At 45.9% G+C, this 17,809-nt stretch overlaps 2 protein-coding genes across 5 annotated transcripts in view; one reads left to right on the top strand and one right to left on the bottom strand.

Moving 5' to 3' along the window:
* mettl15 (methyltransferase 15, mitochondrial 12S rRNA N4-cytidine) overlaps positions 1 to 2,761 on the bottom strand; it is a 30,133-nt gene extending 27,372 nt beyond the window's left edge. The window contains exons 1-2 of one of the 2 annotated variants that reach the window (XM_062471605.1): positions 2,305 to 2,761; positions 1,606 to 1,866 (exon numbers count right to left, since the gene is read on the bottom strand). In XM_062471605.1, coding sequence (XP_062327589.1) covers positions 1,606 to 1,848 — 243 coding nt within the window. In that variant the 5' untranslated portion in view covers positions 1,849 to 1,866; positions 2,305 to 2,761. Of the gene's footprint in view, positions 1 to 1,605; positions 1,867 to 2,053; positions 2,283 to 2,304 lie in introns of those variants that run through there. The other variant, XM_062471604.1, reaches the window with a different exon arrangement.
* A 20-nt stretch (positions 2,762 to 2,781) lies between these two features.
* On the top strand, positions 2,782 to 17,163 carry kif18a (kinesin family member 18A). 3 transcript variants are annotated; one of them, XM_062471600.1, is made up of 18 exons: positions 2,782 to 2,907; positions 3,420 to 3,764; positions 3,903 to 4,060; positions 4,288 to 4,392; positions 4,591 to 4,701; positions 4,843 to 5,040; positions 6,645 to 6,821; positions 6,970 to 7,044; positions 7,278 to 7,387; positions 8,423 to 8,585; positions 8,963 to 9,127; positions 9,909 to 10,030; positions 10,115 to 10,365; positions 10,881 to 10,940; positions 14,697 to 15,033; positions 15,507 to 15,596; positions 15,685 to 15,782; positions 17,018 to 17,163. In XM_062471600.1, the coding sequence occupies exons 2-18, from the start codon at positions 3,449 to 3,451 to the stop codon at positions 17,152 to 17,154; spliced, it is 2,673 nt and encodes an 890-aa protein (XP_062327584.1). In that variant the 5' UTR covers positions 2,782 to 2,907; positions 3,420 to 3,448; the 3' UTR covers positions 17,155 to 17,163. The 3 variants fall into 3 exon arrangements, with proteins under 3 accessions (XP_062327584.1, XP_062327585.1, XP_062327587.1); XM_062471601.1 differs by lacking the exon at positions 2,782 to 2,907 and adding an exon at positions 2,918 to 3,171; XM_062471603.1 differs by lacking the exon at positions 2,782 to 2,907 and adding an exon at positions 3,079 to 3,190.
* Positions 17,164 to 17,809: the final 646 nt, after the last annotated feature.

Genomic DNA, 17,809 nt, shown 5'->3' with positions numbered 1-17,809 from the left:
GATCAAAATATTAATTTGACTCCCCCTGTGATTGGAGTGAGTGTTTGGCTGACAACAGGGGCGGGTTTTCCTCCGCCCCAATCATTGACTTGTCAGCGACACCCACACTTAGTCTCTATGAGGCCATGGTGGCCTGCTCTCATAGCTCCACTGGAAAGCATAAAGCTGTCTGACTGACTGGTGGTGTATGGATTAAGGAATGCTTAGACACACATGCCTTTTTTTGCAATCTTCTTCAGACACACAAATAATTTCAAGTATGTTCATTCATATTGTAATAGCCTAAAATTGTTTACATATGCTGGAATTGTTAAGGAAAATAGCACAGTAGAAGCCATTCACAAAAGTGGCACAGAGTTAGTTACAGCCATGTAAAAAGAAACAACAAAATGATCTTTTTGATCTTTTACAGCTCAACTTAAACAAAGTGCAGCTTCCTCCAAAACGATAAACTGATATGCACTTATTAACCTGAACTCCACTGGCCAAAAGAATGTCATGTGTCATCCTTTCATGTGACATTACAACTGAAACTGTCAATTGCTTGAATCAAGTTATGAAATCAAATCAAAATGTATTTGTATAGCCCTTTTTACACGCAAGCATGTCAAACATATCAAACTTGATGTGTCATTGATTGCTTTGTGTAAGGATTTAGCAGTGGAAGCAGCACAAGTCCTAGTATTGCTAGACTTGCAACTTACACTTACAATGCATATTTCATTTTCTCACATCAATGTACAGTAAGTGACTGCAATGTGTCTGAAATGACATTAACTAACCTATCAAATGCTGTTTTTAATAGCAACTGCTTGGCAGGCTATGTTGGGACAGTTGGCTTATGGGCGGACAGTGGAGGAGTATCCTAACAAGGTGCTAAAGTTGAGGACAGCGTGCAGCACCCAGTATCCTGCCAACAGCCTCATCGTGGCACAGAGCCTGACTAAGTTGTTGACCCAAGGCCCCCACCTAGCCCCGTCCGCGCTTCATCGTGTCTCGGCCACTCCGGGGGGGCCCATCATGCCCCCCCCTTGCTGCCCACCACAACAGAAGGCCCTTTGACTCATGCCCATCTGTCCCCATAGTACATACTGTCAGTGAAAGCCAAGGAAGGTACTGTGTGGCATCCAGGCGACTCGATGTATGCCCTCCAATAAGGAGTGTGTGTGCAGAGAAATGTTGAAGTTTGGCAACAAACAACTTTCCAAAAAGTCTGGTCACTGGTGATAGGGTCACATTCACTCCATGGGATATTGCATTTCAGAATCAGAATGGGATTTATTCGCCATGAAAGTTTGCACAGACAAGGAATTTGCTTTGGCAGGAAGGTGCATACAATAAACATATAGGGACCTAAAATTTCAATATGTGGACAAAAAATAATAATATGTGGACTATGTGCACTAAGGCTAACGGAACTGCAATTAGTAAATGTTATTGAAGCACACATATTTGTAACACACTCAAGGAATTTGAAACAATACCTATACCACACCTAGCCTAGTTAATTTGGACCCTGTGACTGTATACTGCTGATTTACCCAAGCTATCTGCCCCCATAATTTTCAGGAAACTGATGAACATAGTAAATGAACTGAAGCTTACCTGGCCAGGTTGAATATTCAAACAGTGCAGCACCTCTTTGAGCATCACAGGTGTGTGTGGCACTACTTCTTCAGCTAAGGTGGATGGGTGCTCTTTGCCCAGTGCACCACGACCAGAAGGGCCCGAGTCGGAGCGGGATGAGTACCACACATGACACCCCCGAATCAGGCTAGCTGTACAAGCAGGCAGGATCCCTCTCAATGATCTCAGGGAGGCCCAGCATAAAATGGGTTTGCATGGCATAGCTGCCTCCAAGATCGACTCTGAACAATTAGAAAACGAGATGCATTGTGATTACATACACATAGGTGTCTGGGAAGATGTTTAGATAATCATGAGGAGACTGCGTTTTTTGTTTATTACTTTGCAGGCACAATTAAAATAATCATTAACTGAATAATAGACTTTAATCGCAATAGGCGGTAAGCGGAAAGTTACTAGTTCTTACTGCGAAAATCATTATGTACCACCCATTCATTCACCACCTAGTTTGGGCTCCCGATACAACCTGCCCTTGACTTAGTTGAATAGCGAATCAAAACATTCTGCCCTTGCTAGCATACAGGCAGGGTCACAGAGAGGGCGGCGCACACACGCAGGGCCCGTTTTATTAAAGCAACGGCATGTGCATAGACACAGAGTAAGGAAGTCCAGGTAGCTTCATAAGAAGAACAAAAATCGAGCTGCACATATGCCTACCTGGCAAGTTGGCACTCTCCTTGTTCAGCACGTGTACGCCCCAAAAGTATTCGTCAATGGAACATGCTTTACCGACTGTGTTCTGTTTTGTGCAAAAGCCTTGATTGCATTCAGGATCAGGATGGCTCGTGAACGATGTTCAGCTATAGCTAAGTTCTTAGAGAGGTATCCCTTGTTGCAAGATAAATCTGTGTATGATAAATGGCACGGGTAAATCAAAATGTTACATTAAAAGTGCCGACCTTCATGGTTTCACTTCGCATATCTTGTCTTGGATGTCTAGCATCTTTGGCAGTGATAGTATAGATACACACATATAAAATGCAACTTGTGTAATAAATTGTAAATACAATTGTTTGTTTCGTTAGGTTTATATGCCATACTCTTCGGTGTTAATTTTGCAATATGCAGCGGGGTGAATACATGCTTGTCTCAAAAATTGCATTTACTTCCTGAATGTAACGTCATCAGAATGGAAACGGTAGTTCCGGTTGTCTAGCCAACGAGAGTCTGCAGACGGAAGTCTCTCGGCCAATCAGAGTTTCTGTAAGAACGGAGGATGGGCGCTTGTTTTTGAAATCTTGGCGCTGGGTCGTGGTTAAGGTATCTTTAGCTAATGTACACGTTATGATTTTAGTGGCCACTTGTCTTTTATGTTCATCAATCTAAACAATTTGTGAATATTAGTTGAGAGTAAGCAGTCAATATATATGTTATTTAAGACGTGATGTTATTTGTAGTGAATTGTACATGCCTGCCTTTGTCGAGCTGACTAGGCTAGGCTAGCTAACTACTAGTAGCGGTACATTACCGCTAAATCATTATCTAGCTATCGGATTCAAAGCCAGCAATCCAGCTTCTGATGCAGTTGAGTAATTTGCTCTGTGTAAGCTTTGTTTGTTAATGCTATGCATGCTTAAGTTCGCATTTTGTTTTCCTAGCTAACTTCAAAGTTGCATGCTGTGTAATCAGCTGTCATCTATGGATACGCTGGCTAGCTAAGTTATCTATTTGCTGTTGTGTCATAGCCAGTTAGCTACGCTGATAGTAATAGCTAGTACCAGCCATTTACCCGTTTACTTTCTCCGTTTGAACTTGTTTGTATTATTTCTCAGAAAAACTGTCGTTTCCAATCAACACTACGATGACCAGCGAGGTGTGCAGCCACGTCAAAGTGGTTGTACGTGTGAGACCATTTAATGACAATGAGCAGAGTGAGAACTCCAGGAAGGTTGTCCAGGTTGTGGACAACCACATGCTCATCTTTGATCCCAAGGAGCAGGGAATCCCATCTTTTGGGGCACAGAGACTGCGAAACAGAGATCTTAACAAGAAGGCCAGCAAGGACTTGAAGTTTGTCTTTGATAATGTTTTTGGGGAAGATTCTACGCAACTGGACATTTTCGAGAACACCACCAAGGGTGTACTGGACGGAGTGTTAAATGGTTTCAACTGCACAGGTAAGCTACTGTTTTAACCCAAGCTGGCAAAACATAAACATAGGTCATGATATTATTTATCTACCACTTACTTACCATCTTAGTATTTAAGTTTAAGAAATCACAAGTAATTGGGCTCATACAATTGTGAAATTGCAGTGTTTGCATATGGTGCAACTGGAGCAGGTAAGACACACACCATGCTGGGCTGCGGTGGTGACCCAGGTGTAATGTATCGTACCATGAATGAACTCTTCAGACGCATGGACGAGGTCAAGGACGAGAAAGTGTTTGAAATCGCTTTCTCATATCTTGAGGTGAGTTTTTTTTTTTTGTGCGTCCCAACTGATGAAATGAATCAAATGATTTCAATGTTGTCTTACTAGAGAGAGGGTCATGTTGAGTGCATGTTTTTACAATGTAGCACGGACGGATCAGGGCGTAGTGTACAATGTCTAAGTTTGAGGTACTTTCTGGAAGTAAACCAAGACAAAGCCTGTTGATGCTTCTCTCGGGGGGGGGGGGCGGTATTGTGGTTTTACAGGTATATAATGAGCAGATCCGGGACCTCCTGGCGAACGTGGGTCCCTTGGCTGTGAGAGAAGACAGCTCCAAAGGAGTAGTGGTCCATGGCCTCACTTTGCACCAGGTGGGGAGACACCAGAGGGTTTGAAATGCATTTGATATGTACCTGTGTTAGAATTTATTTTATATATACTACATATATATACTACATTTATATCTGTGTTTGTCTCAGTGAATGACAAACAGAAGTGAAATAACTTGATGCACAAATGTACAGTAGGAGTTTTGGTTCTTGATTGTTAATGTATGTGTTTTTCTTCAGCCCAAGTCTGCTGAGCACATTCTGGAGGCGTTGGATTTTGGGAACCGCAACAGGACTCAACACCCCACCGAGATGAACGCCACCTCTTCACGGTCCCACGCCGTGTTCCAGGTAGGCGTGAGCGCTGCAGGTCTACATAAGCCAAAGAGTCTCTCCTGTATGCTGTATCTCCTCTACTGCGTCTCACCACCTATATCTCCCCTCTTGTGTCAGTGCACTGCAGTGTGTATGATTTGAGTTTTTCCTTTGTAGATCTACTTGAGACAGCAGGATAAGTCAGCCAGCCTCAACCCCAACGTGCGCGTCGCCAAGATGAGCCTAATCGACCTGGCGGGCTCCGAGAGGGCCAGCGCCACCAATGCCAGGGGGGCGAGGCAGAGGGAGGGGGCCAACATCAACCGCTCCCTCCTCGCCCTCGGCAACGTCATCAACGCCCTAGCCAACCCCAAGGTAGAACCACATATAAAACAAAATCTCACAAGTAATGGTTATTAATTGCAATGATTATGTTAATTGTGTTTAGCTCTTTCTCGTAGGCTGCTAGTACTGCTACTACTGAATGTGTCGATTTTTAACAGCTCATATTGAAAGTATGTGTCAGCTTCACTGCTGAGACAGCATGTATTCCTATGTAGATCGCCCAGTAAAGACATGTTGCATAGTTGCTTTCCTATCCATTTAGTCTGACACTTTTACGTTTGTAATTTTACAAAGCGAGCTGTTCAAATGTGATTTTAAATGCTTAGGCTGCGTGAACTCTCTGGCTTTCAACTGAGTATAGCCTGAAGGATGACTGTGTTTGATGGTGCTGCATTGTTCCTCACTGTCAAACCCCCACTCCCAGCTGCTTTTTACTGTGGGTCTTTTATTCTTTTGTTAAATGTTTGATTTTTTCTGCATTTCATTTATTTATTTTCCCATGAAGTGTTTTAATTCATAAAAGGCATTGACTTAATTTATTCTGCCTTTTGTTTAGTCTTTAGTGTTATTCTTTTTTAATGTTGTCTTGGTTTTAGAGCAAATTACTTTTTTAGAACAGATTGGACTTTACATCGTACATCATACAGCGCTTGACAACTTCCTCAAGCCAACGTTTCAGACAAGCAGCAGCATTTCTGTGTAACTGAAGGATCCTTGTCTTGGCTCAGGCTGCTGGGAGGGTAGCGGAGAGCAGAGCACAGTGTTTGGGTATTATTTCATTCCAGTTGCATACATTAACCTGTCACCGAGTCGTCTCATTTTACTGCCGTCCCAGGGAGGCCACAAGCAGGCACTTGCATTTAGGAAATGCTGCACAAACGTGCCACTGCTGTAGCGAAACGTGATCGCTCCTTCACCCCCCCCCCCCCTCACCCTTCTTGCCTCTCAGGGGTAAGGGGACAGGCATACCTAGCCAGGTATGGCCTAGTTCCGTTTTGTCCTGAACACTGAGCGAAGCAGTTGTTCCACAATCCAGTCCTCCCATCCATCCCTCCTGCTCCCTCATTTCCTCTCCAGTCCGTTTCCTCTTCCTGTTGCCTGGCTTCAGCCTCGGCCTACTCTATAAATCATTCTGAGGAAAGAGGTGCTGCGCTTAATTGGGACCACCGCCTTTTATCTGCTCCAGCTATTCTCCACCTGTCAGTGGCAAGGGCCTGATGGAAATATAATGTTTCTGAATCCAGATGTGGGTCCCTCAACCTGGAAACACAGCTGGGCTGCCCCAGGTCCTTTGTTTCCTTTCCCATCACCATATGTTTGCAAGTCCACTTCTGTCATTGAAATTCGTCATATTGTGAGTGACACTCCTGAACATCTGTAATTTACCCAGGATGCATCTGTGCTGTTAGTGTGAGTCTGCAAGCTGGGGTCACGCAGGACCCCAAGCATGTGAGATCTAACAGGAAATATAACATTGGAGGATTTGTTTTTGTTTTGTCTGAGCAAGCGGCTGGTCTTGGCCTGGTAAAGCTTGTCTGTCTGCCTAGCGGACCTGGACGGCCCTAGCTGTCTTGGTTCAAGCTGGATTTTCAGTGGTTGACTTTACTAACTTGTTTTGTTTTGACTTATTCCAGAATAAGAACACTCACATCCCGTACCGGGACAGCAAGCTGACACGCCTGTTGAAAGACTCGCTGGGGGGGAACTGTAGGACCGTCATGATCGCCAACGTTAGCCCCTCTTCCAAGTCCTACGACGACACCCACAACACGTTAAAGTACGCCAACCGGGCCAAAGAGATCAAGTCCTCGGTTGGTACCGTTACCTGTTCATCTCTTGAATGTCTGAATGACTTTTTTGAAAAGAACATTATTTGCTTGTTTGATTTATTTCAAATGCACAAATGTGCAAATCTTTTATTTGTAACTGTTCTTGTTGTGTTTGTCATCCATGTATCAGCTGAAGAGTAATGTAGTGAGCCTGGACAGTCACATCAGCCAGTACGCTGTGATATGTGAGAGGCAGCAGCAGGAGGTAAATAAAGACCATGCACCCATACTTCCATTCTACTTCCTACTGAAGAAGAAAAAAAACATTGAGCTTTCCTTGAAAATATCTGATTAGCTTCTTTTTTTGTTCTTTTTTTTCATGCCTCAGACCTGGCCACGTCTGTTTTTTTAGTCCATTTTATTATTAGTTTATTTTCTATATCTTTCTGTCTATTTTATATGTTAAATATGTATCACATATTTTGTTTGGCATTCCAGATAATCTTGCTAAAGAACAGGATAAAGGAGTATGAGGAGAGGAAGATGCATCCCCTTGTGCCAGGCGTTTCCAATCCTGTCTCCAGTCAGAAACTTGCAGAGATAAAGAAGTAAGGCTGGGTGGTGTTGGCCTGAGGGTCGGTGGCACAGGCTGGTACAGTTACAGAAAGGCCGGAAGTAACTTGCTTAAGATGCTGAAACATCATGTTGTAACCTAGAGCTTTGAGGTCTTTGTCCTTTCACACCATTCTTTATTTTTATTATTGAAATCCATAATTTAAAACGACGAGCAGAAAGTACAACGCCCAGTGGATGAGGAGTTTATGCATTTTTGATGGGGTCATCTGTGAGCCAAGGTTTGTTTAATATAAACATACACATTTATACATTATATAAATCTAGATGCCCCAGATAGCAGGATACCTCTTCGACTATCCTCTGCAGAGGCATCTGTAAAAAGGAGAGAGATAGAAAGGGAGGAGGAGGTGGTGGTTATGGTTGGAGGAGTGGAAGTGGGGGGGGGGGGGGGGGGGGGAAGCTGAATGAGTCTCACTCCCACGCATTTCATTCACCGGCATCAGAATTCACAACTCGCACAATGAGAGGCTCTGAAGAGAGGCCGCACGCTTCTCACACTATTAAAAATTCAGCAGTCTGGCAAGGCCACGGCGGCTTGTACGTCACTGGGGTTACATTGGAGAGTGCAGTCACATCCCAGCGACAAGCTGCTAGCTCCCCCCTCGTCTCCCTCTCTTCTCCTCGCATCTCTCCTCCCCGCTCTCCTCTCCCTCCCCGCTCTCTTCTCCTAGCGCTCCCCTCTCGTCATCTGCTGATGGCCTCTCCTCCTTCCCTCTTCCTCTACCCTCCCTCCTGTCTAACTGCACATGTATTGACATGCATCTCTACCTCCCTCTCTGGTTGAAGCATCATTCATACCTGTTGAATGGAAAACTTTTAGAATGGTATTAGGGAAAAGGAGAGAAAGAAAAATGGCTGACATTAATAAAATAACCTTTTCCCTGTAGTTGAATGAAGTGTTTTCTGTTCATCCCTTTTTCATGCTTTGATTCTACAGCAACCACCTGTGTTTTGTCAGGCAACCTTTAAAAAAACAAAAAAACATCTGTCCTCCTCCTCCCCTCCAGGATGTCAGATTCTCTCCACAGCGTGTTCTCCAGCCAGGCCCAGATCAGACGGGAGCAGCTGCTTCTGGAACGCCAGCTGAAGGATAACAAGCTTCGGCAGCATTTCAGTGAGGAGACCAACCTGCAGGTTCAGCTCTTCTGCGCCAAGGACAAGACCGACAAGGTGTGTTCTCACAGGCTGCGTGTGGCGCCGAGTGCCCGAGGCTACTAGCGTTACTGTGATACTGTGCAGAGATCAACCCAGCATCTCCCTCTACTCATTTGCTCACCACAGACCCAACACTTCTGTAAACCGGAATGTTGTCAGTTTCCCTAAGTTTTCACTCAAGCTCAGGCCCCCAGTCCTAGCAAAAATACTCCCCTTGTTCCAGTTCTACCCTGAGCACCTCCCCCTTTAAACCCCGTTGAGAAGTTTCAGCGATGTTTCCGTGATGACAACAGGTGCCCAGCCTCGACCCGAGCCTGCCGCCCTTCCACGTTCAGCAGTGACGGGGGTGTTTGTCCTTATTGTTATTTGGACTTTTGTTTCTATTTGTCCAGGCCACCTGTAAGCACGAGCGTCGCCTGGCCTCCCTGCTGACTCAGCAGCAGCACCTGCGCCAGCGGCTCAGGGACACGGAGGTGCGCTTCCTGGAAAACGACGGCTGGCTTCACCGCCTTGAGAACGAGATGAAGCTGCTGGGAGAAGAGGCACAGGCCCCGGAGGTGAGGAGGTGGGGAGGCCGGGGCAGGGGGGGAGGCCGGGGCAGGGGGGGAGGCCGGGGGAGGTGGTGCCCCAGAGCGGAGGGAGGGAACTGGGGTTGAGGGGCGGAGGAAGGGGGGCTGGTGAAACAGGAAGCAGAGGGGGAGGTAGATGGATGACAGTGAGCCAAAGCATTCGAAGCAACAGATAAGGATACCCAACTGATGTACTGTAGTTAGCAGCAGCAAACCAAGCTAGCTGCTCGGCTACTGCTCACCTAGAGGGATGTCTCCAGACTCCAGGGCTGTCTTTGAGCGGGTGGTCAGTGCCAAACCTAGAATGAGTTGGCCCTGTGTAGTTCTGCTGGCTGGTTTGTTATTGAATGTCCGCTGCTGTGTCCAGTGGTGTTGTAATACCTATTGTTTTGCTCCCAGCTGTTCGGCCAGTAATGAGAGGCGTGCTCGTTCTGATTTCTCCTGCTCTCTCTCGTGGAGCTCTGAGGAGAATAAATCAATGGTCTTTACTTATCCCTCTGCTCAGCCAGTTACCTACTACCATGTCGGTGTATTTCTTTTTCTTCTTTTTTCCAAGCATTCCCCTTAGTCTTCCAGGAAGTGGACCAGAACAGTGACGCACCGGATGGTCAAATGTTCTCTCTGCTTCTTGAGTTTCTCACGCCTGAGCTCTTACCCGGAAGATGACTTCTCAGAGGAAGCCTGGCGCTAAATAAGTCACTACCTACTGTCTCACCCCACCCTCTCTTTCTCTTCCGTCCCCGCTCTACCTGTCCCCTCTTCCTCTCAGCCCCTCCAGAAAGAGCTGCACAGCCACAGGCTGCAGTTGCAGGTGGATGACCTGAAGCAGCACATTGAACAGATGACCCACCTCATCAGCCTGCAGGACCAGGAGAACAAGCACACCAGGAAGTAAGGAGCTTCATCTCACCTCCTTCTCCCGGCAGATCAGGGCGTACTTTCGGTGACGTTGATGTTGTTGTGTTCTCTCCCTAGGTTGTTGACCGTCTTGCTACCAGCCTATAGTAGACACTACAGCACCCTGAAGGGGGCGGGGCTTCTAATGACCAGTGATGACACTGAGAACCAGCAATTGGAGCACTTGGTGCTGAGGGACAGGGGTGTGGTCTGGGCTGACCAGGAGAAGGCGGAGCAGCAGCAAGGGGCGGAGTCACATGCCGAGGGTTCCAGGCTGGCGCCCATCTTGACGTTTTCTCACCTCGCCGGCCATCCGAACAGCCCCTGTAGTGAGTTACCACAACTGTCTCTCTCTCTTGTATACATCCCTCCTCTCGCTTTGATGACATCCCGCCTGTGGGGCTGACAACATGGCATGACCCTGGTGCCGGCGAGCCTTCCTCGATGGCCATGATGCTGTCCATCAGCTGGGACTCCCTGCACCTGTCCTCCTGTCACACCACAGGCCTCGCTCTCATTGCCTGTCCTGTCTCCCTCTCCTCCTGTGCCTGGAGCTGAGTAATGCACCGTCATTCGACCTCTCAGTCGCCTCTCATCCCCCCCCCCCCCCCCCCCCCAACCCTCCAGTACTACAAACACAATACAACCCACTACCCTTCACTAATGGGTCTCATTGTATCTGGGGGGGGTTTGTCTCGGTAACATGGCCTTGGGATTATACTGTATGCATCCCCCGAACTCCAGTTGATCTGAAGTGTGCATTATGATAACACAAAAGACTGTGTGTGTGTGCGTGTGTGAGAGAGATCTGCAAAGTGTGTAACACTGTGTGTCTGTCTACCAGGCGCTGACAGCCACAAAAGGAGAGTGTCCCTTCGTCTCCTAGCCTCTCCATCATGTCAAGGTAAACGTGTGTGTCCTGTGTCCCTGTAGGCCTTCCCTCCCTGCTGCCCTGCTGCCTCTGGCTGGATGGCATCTTTCCTTCCTTTCCTTCTGTCATCTCTTCCTAAAATAGTTACATCAATTATTTGATTTGACCGTTTTGGTCTTTTTAAGTGACAATTTTATGCTTGGGTGTGTGGTGGAAATGTATTAGAATTTATTTGTGGCTCTCTGACATCTTTTAAGTGAAGTGATAATAATAATGACCTTTTCCCTCATCATCATAGTTTACGGAAAAGAACGTGTGGAGGGGAGCTGGGGTGGGGAAAAAACTGCCAAATAATTCTGCAGTGAAATGAATTTGATTTACCGCCATGCAGCTCAGTAGACATCCTGTTCTGGTGCAGTTCATGAAATGAAATAACACTGAAAGCGCCTTCAGAGGAAGGGAGCGTACCAGGTGGGGCCATTAGGCCATTGTAACCATTAGGGACCCAGATCAGCTATGTTGAAATATGGACGTCCAAATTGGTGGTAATGATATTTTCTGCAGAACAGGTGGTCGACATGTAATTGTAACACATCGTGGGAAATGTTTCGATTTAAGGAAAAACACCAACGACCACAGCTCAGGGACAGGAAATGGAGTGAGGAGAAAATGGCAGTTATTGGTTGTTGTTTCTCCACCCCCACCACCATCATTATAAATCAACTTGAATTCATGTTTTTCATGAGACTGAAAATGCGAGTGTGTTCCCTGCAACGTCGGCTGTTGTTGTCTGTAGAATTAGATGAGCTCCTTCTCCTGCCCTGAGCGTCAGTGCTGAAACATCGCTGAAACTCCTCTACCCCGTCTGTCGGCGAGGTAGAGGAGAGGTTATCATGCGTGTGACCTTTCGACATGACTCGACACCCTGGCAGTAACCAGTATCCAGCCCGTTATCACCTTTTAGCACAGCATGGACTGCTCTCGCTCTTTCTCTCTTTTTTTTGCTCTCCATCTCTTTTCCCGATTCTCTCCCAGTCTCCCCTCTCCTACTCTGCCTCGTTCTTCTCTGTTCTCTCTCTCTCTTGCTGTCACTCTCACACAACTCTGACCTCTTTTGTCTTTCCCTTCATCTCTCACTTCCTCCCCTGCTTATTTCCTTCTACCTCCTTTTCCTTTGTCTCTTCTACATTCTCTCTTCCTTCCGGACTCCTCTCTGTGTCTCTCGCCTCATCCCCTTTCCGCTCCTTCGTTCCCTCCATCTATGGCGTGTACCCCCTCCCCTCCTGCTCTCTATGTTGTACTCGGTCAATCTGGAATCCAACCCTCCGCCCAGCCTCCTCCCCAACCCTCTCCAGCTTCATTCATGAAAATGCTAATCCACCACGAGGGAGGGAGGGAGGGAGGGACTGTGTGTCTGCAGGAAGAGAGGGAGGGAGGGAGAGTGTCTGCAGGGACAGAGCAAGCCAGTGTACACCCCTGCCTGTCCTCTCAGTGGTAGAGGCAGCAGCCAGGCGACCCTAATTCAGCACTCTCCACCAGAAATAGCACCTCATGCATGTATTAATCCCCTGCAATCCAAAAATATGTGATTGAAGGAACTTGGCCCCCATTTATCCACAGGGCCAGAAGCCCCCCTCCCTTCCCGTCAGATAGCAGTGCCATTTATCTCTGCCCCATTCTCCTGTCCTGTCTGTCTGAGCCCTGACGCAAATTTGCTAAATATTGCATTGTGCAATTTGTGTTAATATATAGGTCTATTAATCATACTGTGTGGGCTGTATGCGTACTGTCCTCTCACACCGTAAGCGACTCTTCCTCTATTTAAGAATTCGATTTGACAAATTGAAAATATGCTCTTCCTCCTTTTAGTTTTGTCCTTAGATTTTCATCAGTTTTTCTATTTGAGCTTTTATTTATTTTTTCCTATGAATGGTTAAAAGACACTGGCTTGTTTTTTATGATTACTATTCCCAGAGGGTCGTCTGTTTTTATGACAAAGATGATTGGAGCGGTTGAAAGCGAGCGAAAGGTGGGCAGGTGGGTCTCAGCCCCCTGCTCCACTCCTCTGTCCAGACGCGTGTGAAGTAGCAGCCCTTCACTTGGAGAGCTCCATGTGTCAGCCGGCTCCACGGGACTGGAGCAGGGCGGCCAGCTCTGTTTGGCGTCAGCATGTGAGCAATGCAGCTGCTGTGGGTCTCGCTGCAACAAGTGAGCCCACCTCATGCCTCTGTGCAACGTGCCTCCCCGACTCCAGCTCAGCTTTCCTCGCCCCAGACGCACGCTTCCACACAGAGCCAGGGCCCTGCAACACCTGGGCACCTGCAGACCACTGCAACCAATAGCCACCGGTCTGGTTTGATGTCAGCTCCGGTGGATTATATTTTTAGACTTAATCTCAGTAGGATTATGGGGGCCTGTGGCGTTGGGTCTAACAACACCCTGCCCTTTAAAACACAGTCCTCTCTGTGTGTAGGGCCAGGGTAAAGCATTTGTTCTGTAGTGAATGAGTGATGAGGATGATGATGAGGATAAATATTTAATGATTAGCCTTTGGAAGAGTTGTTTTTGAGTTGTTTGTTCAGTAGAGATCAGCCTGTGTGATTAGTCATACGCTGGTTTATTGTTGTTCAGTAGCTTCCTCGGCCTTCAACATATAAGTGTCACGTAAGTAAGGGTATGTAGCCCTGGCTGTTTGAGTCACGGCGTGTGACGTGGTCACCCTCCCAGTTCTCTATCCGACAGGTTGTAGAGCTGGTGAGTCATCCTACTGTGTTAGAGCTGCTCATCTGTGCTATAAACACCCAAATGACAGTTTGGTATCGAACTACGTCTCTGGTAGTTACATTTAAGTGTTTTAACAGCTTCTGTTGTTGTTGTCCATAGTAGTTGTCTAATCTTGTGTGTGTTTTTTCTTTCTCAATTATTCTCAATCTGGAGCTTCTTTTCTTCTGTCTTTCTCTTGACTCCAGTCCGGATTTCCGTTTTGCAAGTTATCATCTTTCTACCTCAGCCACTGCATGTCCCTGTCACAGTGGCATGAGTCAGGACCGGTGAAACTTAAGTTGTGAGCATAAACGTGTCCCTTAGTGTCCTACACCTCTGATTTGTGTCTGCTGTGAGTTAAAGGTCACCAGCGTCACATTCTCGAGACACGTCTGTTTTATACCCGCTGACGATAGATTACAACACGTATTACTGACAATCACCAGTTATCCACCCTGCTTAGCCTGTGTGTGTGTGGCTACTTGTGTGGTGTGCTGTCTTTCGAGTACTGCCACCCAAGGATCTAAACATTTAATTCAATAAGGTATAATTTATGGTGCTCTGACACAGGGTCAAGCAATGGATGATATTGCTATGGAAACCTGGTGCCTTAAGTTGGTGAATGTCCTAATGCTATAGCAGCATCCTCCGTGTTTCTGTTGCACTATGGATGTGTGTAGACACAGTGTCTGAGCATATTGCTTTTGGAGAATTGATATCTAAGATTTTCACGTCAACACCATTCATGACTGAGCTTCAGTTAGAACAAAGGGCTTTGACTCACTTGGCTTTACCAGTTCACAGGCTTTAAATATGTTTTAATTATATAGGCTACTAGAAATTTGTAAAATATAAATAAAAAAAACAAGCACAAAAGGCCCGTTATGTTAATTATGAGAGGGAAAACCAGACAGAATTCAACATAAGACTAAACACCAGTATATTTAGATAATATGATATTAGTCCTCTTAATATTTGAGTGTGGTTACCAATGTTGTGAACTATTGTGTTCTCCACGCCCAATAGGAAAGCAGACATGCCAGGGCCCACCTGAGAAGAAGCCAACCAGGAGGAAGCTAGCTGTGTCTCCTCCTACCAACCCAAACTCCAATGTTGGCTCCTCCCAGCCGCACAGCCCCATGGTCCTACATGAAGTACTGAAACAGGAAGAAATGTATCCACTCCAGTACACACCAGAGCCAATACAGAACACTCCATCCTCTCTCCTGCTTCTTCGCCCATCTGACACCAATGACCCCAACATGACCTTCGACATCACAGACTGTGATGACCCTGCTAACACCACAGTCATACTCGGCGGAGGACCTTCCAGGTTGGATGACTCTATCCAACCCACAAAAAGGTGCAGTGATTATGTCATTAATAGTTGCAAACCCCCACAGATTCTTATGTCTCAAGGTGTAGATCTTCTTCCACTTATTCAGAAGTGAGAATGTGAACAGCACTCCTGGAGATTGAGGGCCTTTTTGACTAGGCAGAATTCAAGTCTTCTACTATGACTACATTAACATTTCTCCTGTTCAGATGGGGTTTAAAAAATAAAAACATTTCAAGCGGCAAGTATTAGTTTCAGAAAGTTTTGATCCGATTTCAGAATTCCTCTAGTGTTTCCAGTATTAAGCCTCTTCCATCTCAAGGAACCATGTCCAGTTCTTACATTACACGGTTGATTTTTCAGCTGTTACATCTTTGACATGGCACTGAGCACACTAGAGGCCTGTCAACATGCTTTTGTGTGGGTCTGTTGATGATTCAATGAGATATTTGGCTAAATTAACCAATTACTGATTTTGTGTGTCCAATATGTACCCCCAGGCTGGCTATACCTTCCCTGTTTGACCTGAGCCGTAAAAAGCCTCACTACACGGCCATGACATCTGCCGCGCAGGGCAAACGCAAATACTGGTACGATTCTCTTATTCTCGCGCTCGGCCCACTACTTATTTATCCGTGATGTATATCTATTTACTTTTTTCTCTCTTCTCTTCTTCAGTAGCATGAAAGTGGCTGCAGACCACACAGCACCCAAGCGCATCAAGCAGGAGCCTGCCTCCTTGGCCAGCCGGCCACTACGAGTGCGTCGCATGCCTGGTGAGTTCACCGCTCAACAACAACACGCCTTTAGAGAACGGATTATAAGCGTCAAAAGGAATTTAAACTAATGACAGAACAGGATTGTCTTCAGGATGAACCGTAAATACAAAATCCCTCTTTTTTTTATTCCATTCTCTTCTCGCTGACCCCCAGTACAAAGCTTGTTTGGGTTAAATGTTTTCCCAAGCCTGACACGAGTTAACGACACAAGATGTCCTGTACTCTAAGCTCCTCATATTGAGTTCATTGATTAGTTGGCCCATGTTGACATGGGATGGTGAAGTGGCCTTGGTTCGCTGTGATGCTTTGGTCAGCCAGAGGAGAAGCATCTATGTTGCCCAACTGAGGGGCTAAAAAAAAATCTAAACATTTCTCCCTGAAATACATTTCTGTTTTTTGGAATCTTCTTAGCCTCACTGACCTTGTGCTACACAGGATGTTGACTATGACACATCTATCAGCTGCAGCCTAACAGGTTAGGACAGACAGGACTAGGGGCCTGCTATGGCTATCAACATACCTTTCTTTACATTTACATTTAGTCATTTAGCAGACGCTCTTATCCAGAGCGACTTACAGTAAGTACAGGGACATTCCCCCCGAAGCAAGTAGGGTGAAGTGCCTTGCCCAAGGACACAACATCATTTTGCGCGGCCGGGAATCGAACTGGCAACCTTCAGATTACTAGCCCGACTCCCTCACCGCTCAGCCATCTGACTCCCAAAAGCACTCCCTACTTCTTTAAAGTAATACCTTTTTAGCTAGATTTGTTGGTTGTTTCTGTTGTGTCATGATGATGTGGGAGACACAGGACTGGGGGTGGGGGAAACAAGGCCGTGATTTGGGAAACGACTCACCCATTCCTTGGTTGTGTGAAAACCTTTTAGATTTTCTCCCCACAGTTATTTCCCATACCTTTTTATACTGGTTTAGGCTTCACAGATATAGGTATTTTTTGTAAAAAAAAAAAATGTAATAAATAAATGTTCCTTGAAACATGTACTGAAAATATAACTTCAGAGAGAACTCCCTATGGAGAAATGTTGAAAATAAATGGAAAAAACATGTTAGGCAGATACTGATAAATCTCATACAATTAAGTCATTTCTAACACTGCAGCAGCCACATCCTTAACCCCTACTCATCGGTTGTCCTCGTCCTGAATGTTAATTAGTTTCAGTCTATCTTTAATAACAGCCCTTCTTTTTTCCTGTTGGACTCGCTGTCCTTAGGATCAGAAGAGAACGAGCCTCGGAGAGTGGTCAGAAGCGTGTCGGAGGGGAACCTCAACTTCTTGGAGGTCAGGAAGCCCAAGTCTCTCTTCTACAAGACATCGCAGCAGCTCAAGAAAGTGGCCAAGAGGTTGTAAAAAAAGAAAGGAATGCTATGGCATAAAATGGACCCCTGTGTAAATACTGGGCAGAGGAGATAGACTAAGTCCTATGGATTTGATGTTTGATTTGCTACATGAAAATTTGAATTGTATACTTATGTACTTTTAGCCATTTAAATTGTTTTTAGACAATTAAAAGTTGTAACTTTTTTTGTACAGATCCTCAAAAATAGCTGTTATTTGCTTACAATCGTTGACCATCGCATCGTAGTGCTGTTTTGACTGTGAATAAATCTACTTGATGAAATTAATATTCGTTTAGTACTTTGTTTTGTTGATATTTGAATTCTTGCCTACCTTCATATTCTTTAAAAAATTATAATCAAATATACACTCTGGCCAAAAGTATGTAGACACCTGACCATGACACCTATATGAGGTTATTGAACATTCCCAATTCTACAACCATCACGCATTAATATGGACCCCCCCCCCCCCCCCCCCCCCATAACAGCTGCCACTCTTGTTGAGAGCTGTCCTCGAGATTTTGGAGCATCTCTGTTCATTTGTGCCCATTCAGCCAAAAGAGCATTTGTGAGGTCAGGCCCTGATGTTGGATGGGAAGGCCTGGCTTGCGATCGCCGTTCCAATGCCTCCCAAAGGTCTTTAATGGGAATGAGGTCTGGGTCCT

Source organism: Osmerus eperlanus, chromosome 10 (genome assembly GCF_963692335.1).
Source record: "Osmerus eperlanus chromosome 10, fOsmEpe2.1, whole genome shotgun sequence".
Lineage (NCBI taxonomy): Eukaryota > Metazoa > Chordata > Actinopteri > Osmeriformes > Osmeridae > Osmerus > Osmerus eperlanus.
The sequence above is the reverse complement of the archived record's forward strand: the minus strand, read 5'-3'. Positions and strand labels throughout refer to the sequence as shown.

Coding starts and splice junctions, on each gene's coding strand:
- kif18a (XM_062471600.1), top strand. CDS start 3,449: ATGACCAGCGAGGTGTGCAGCCACGTCAAAGTGGTTGTACGTGTGAGA. Junction 3,765..3,902: donor AAATGGTTTCAACTGCACAG/GTAAGCTACTGT, acceptor GTGAAATTGCAG/TGTTTGCATATGGTGCAACT. Junction 6,822..6,969: donor CCAAAGAGATCAAGTCCTCG/GTTGGTACCGTT, acceptor TCCATGTATCAG/CTGAAGAGTAATGTAGTGAG.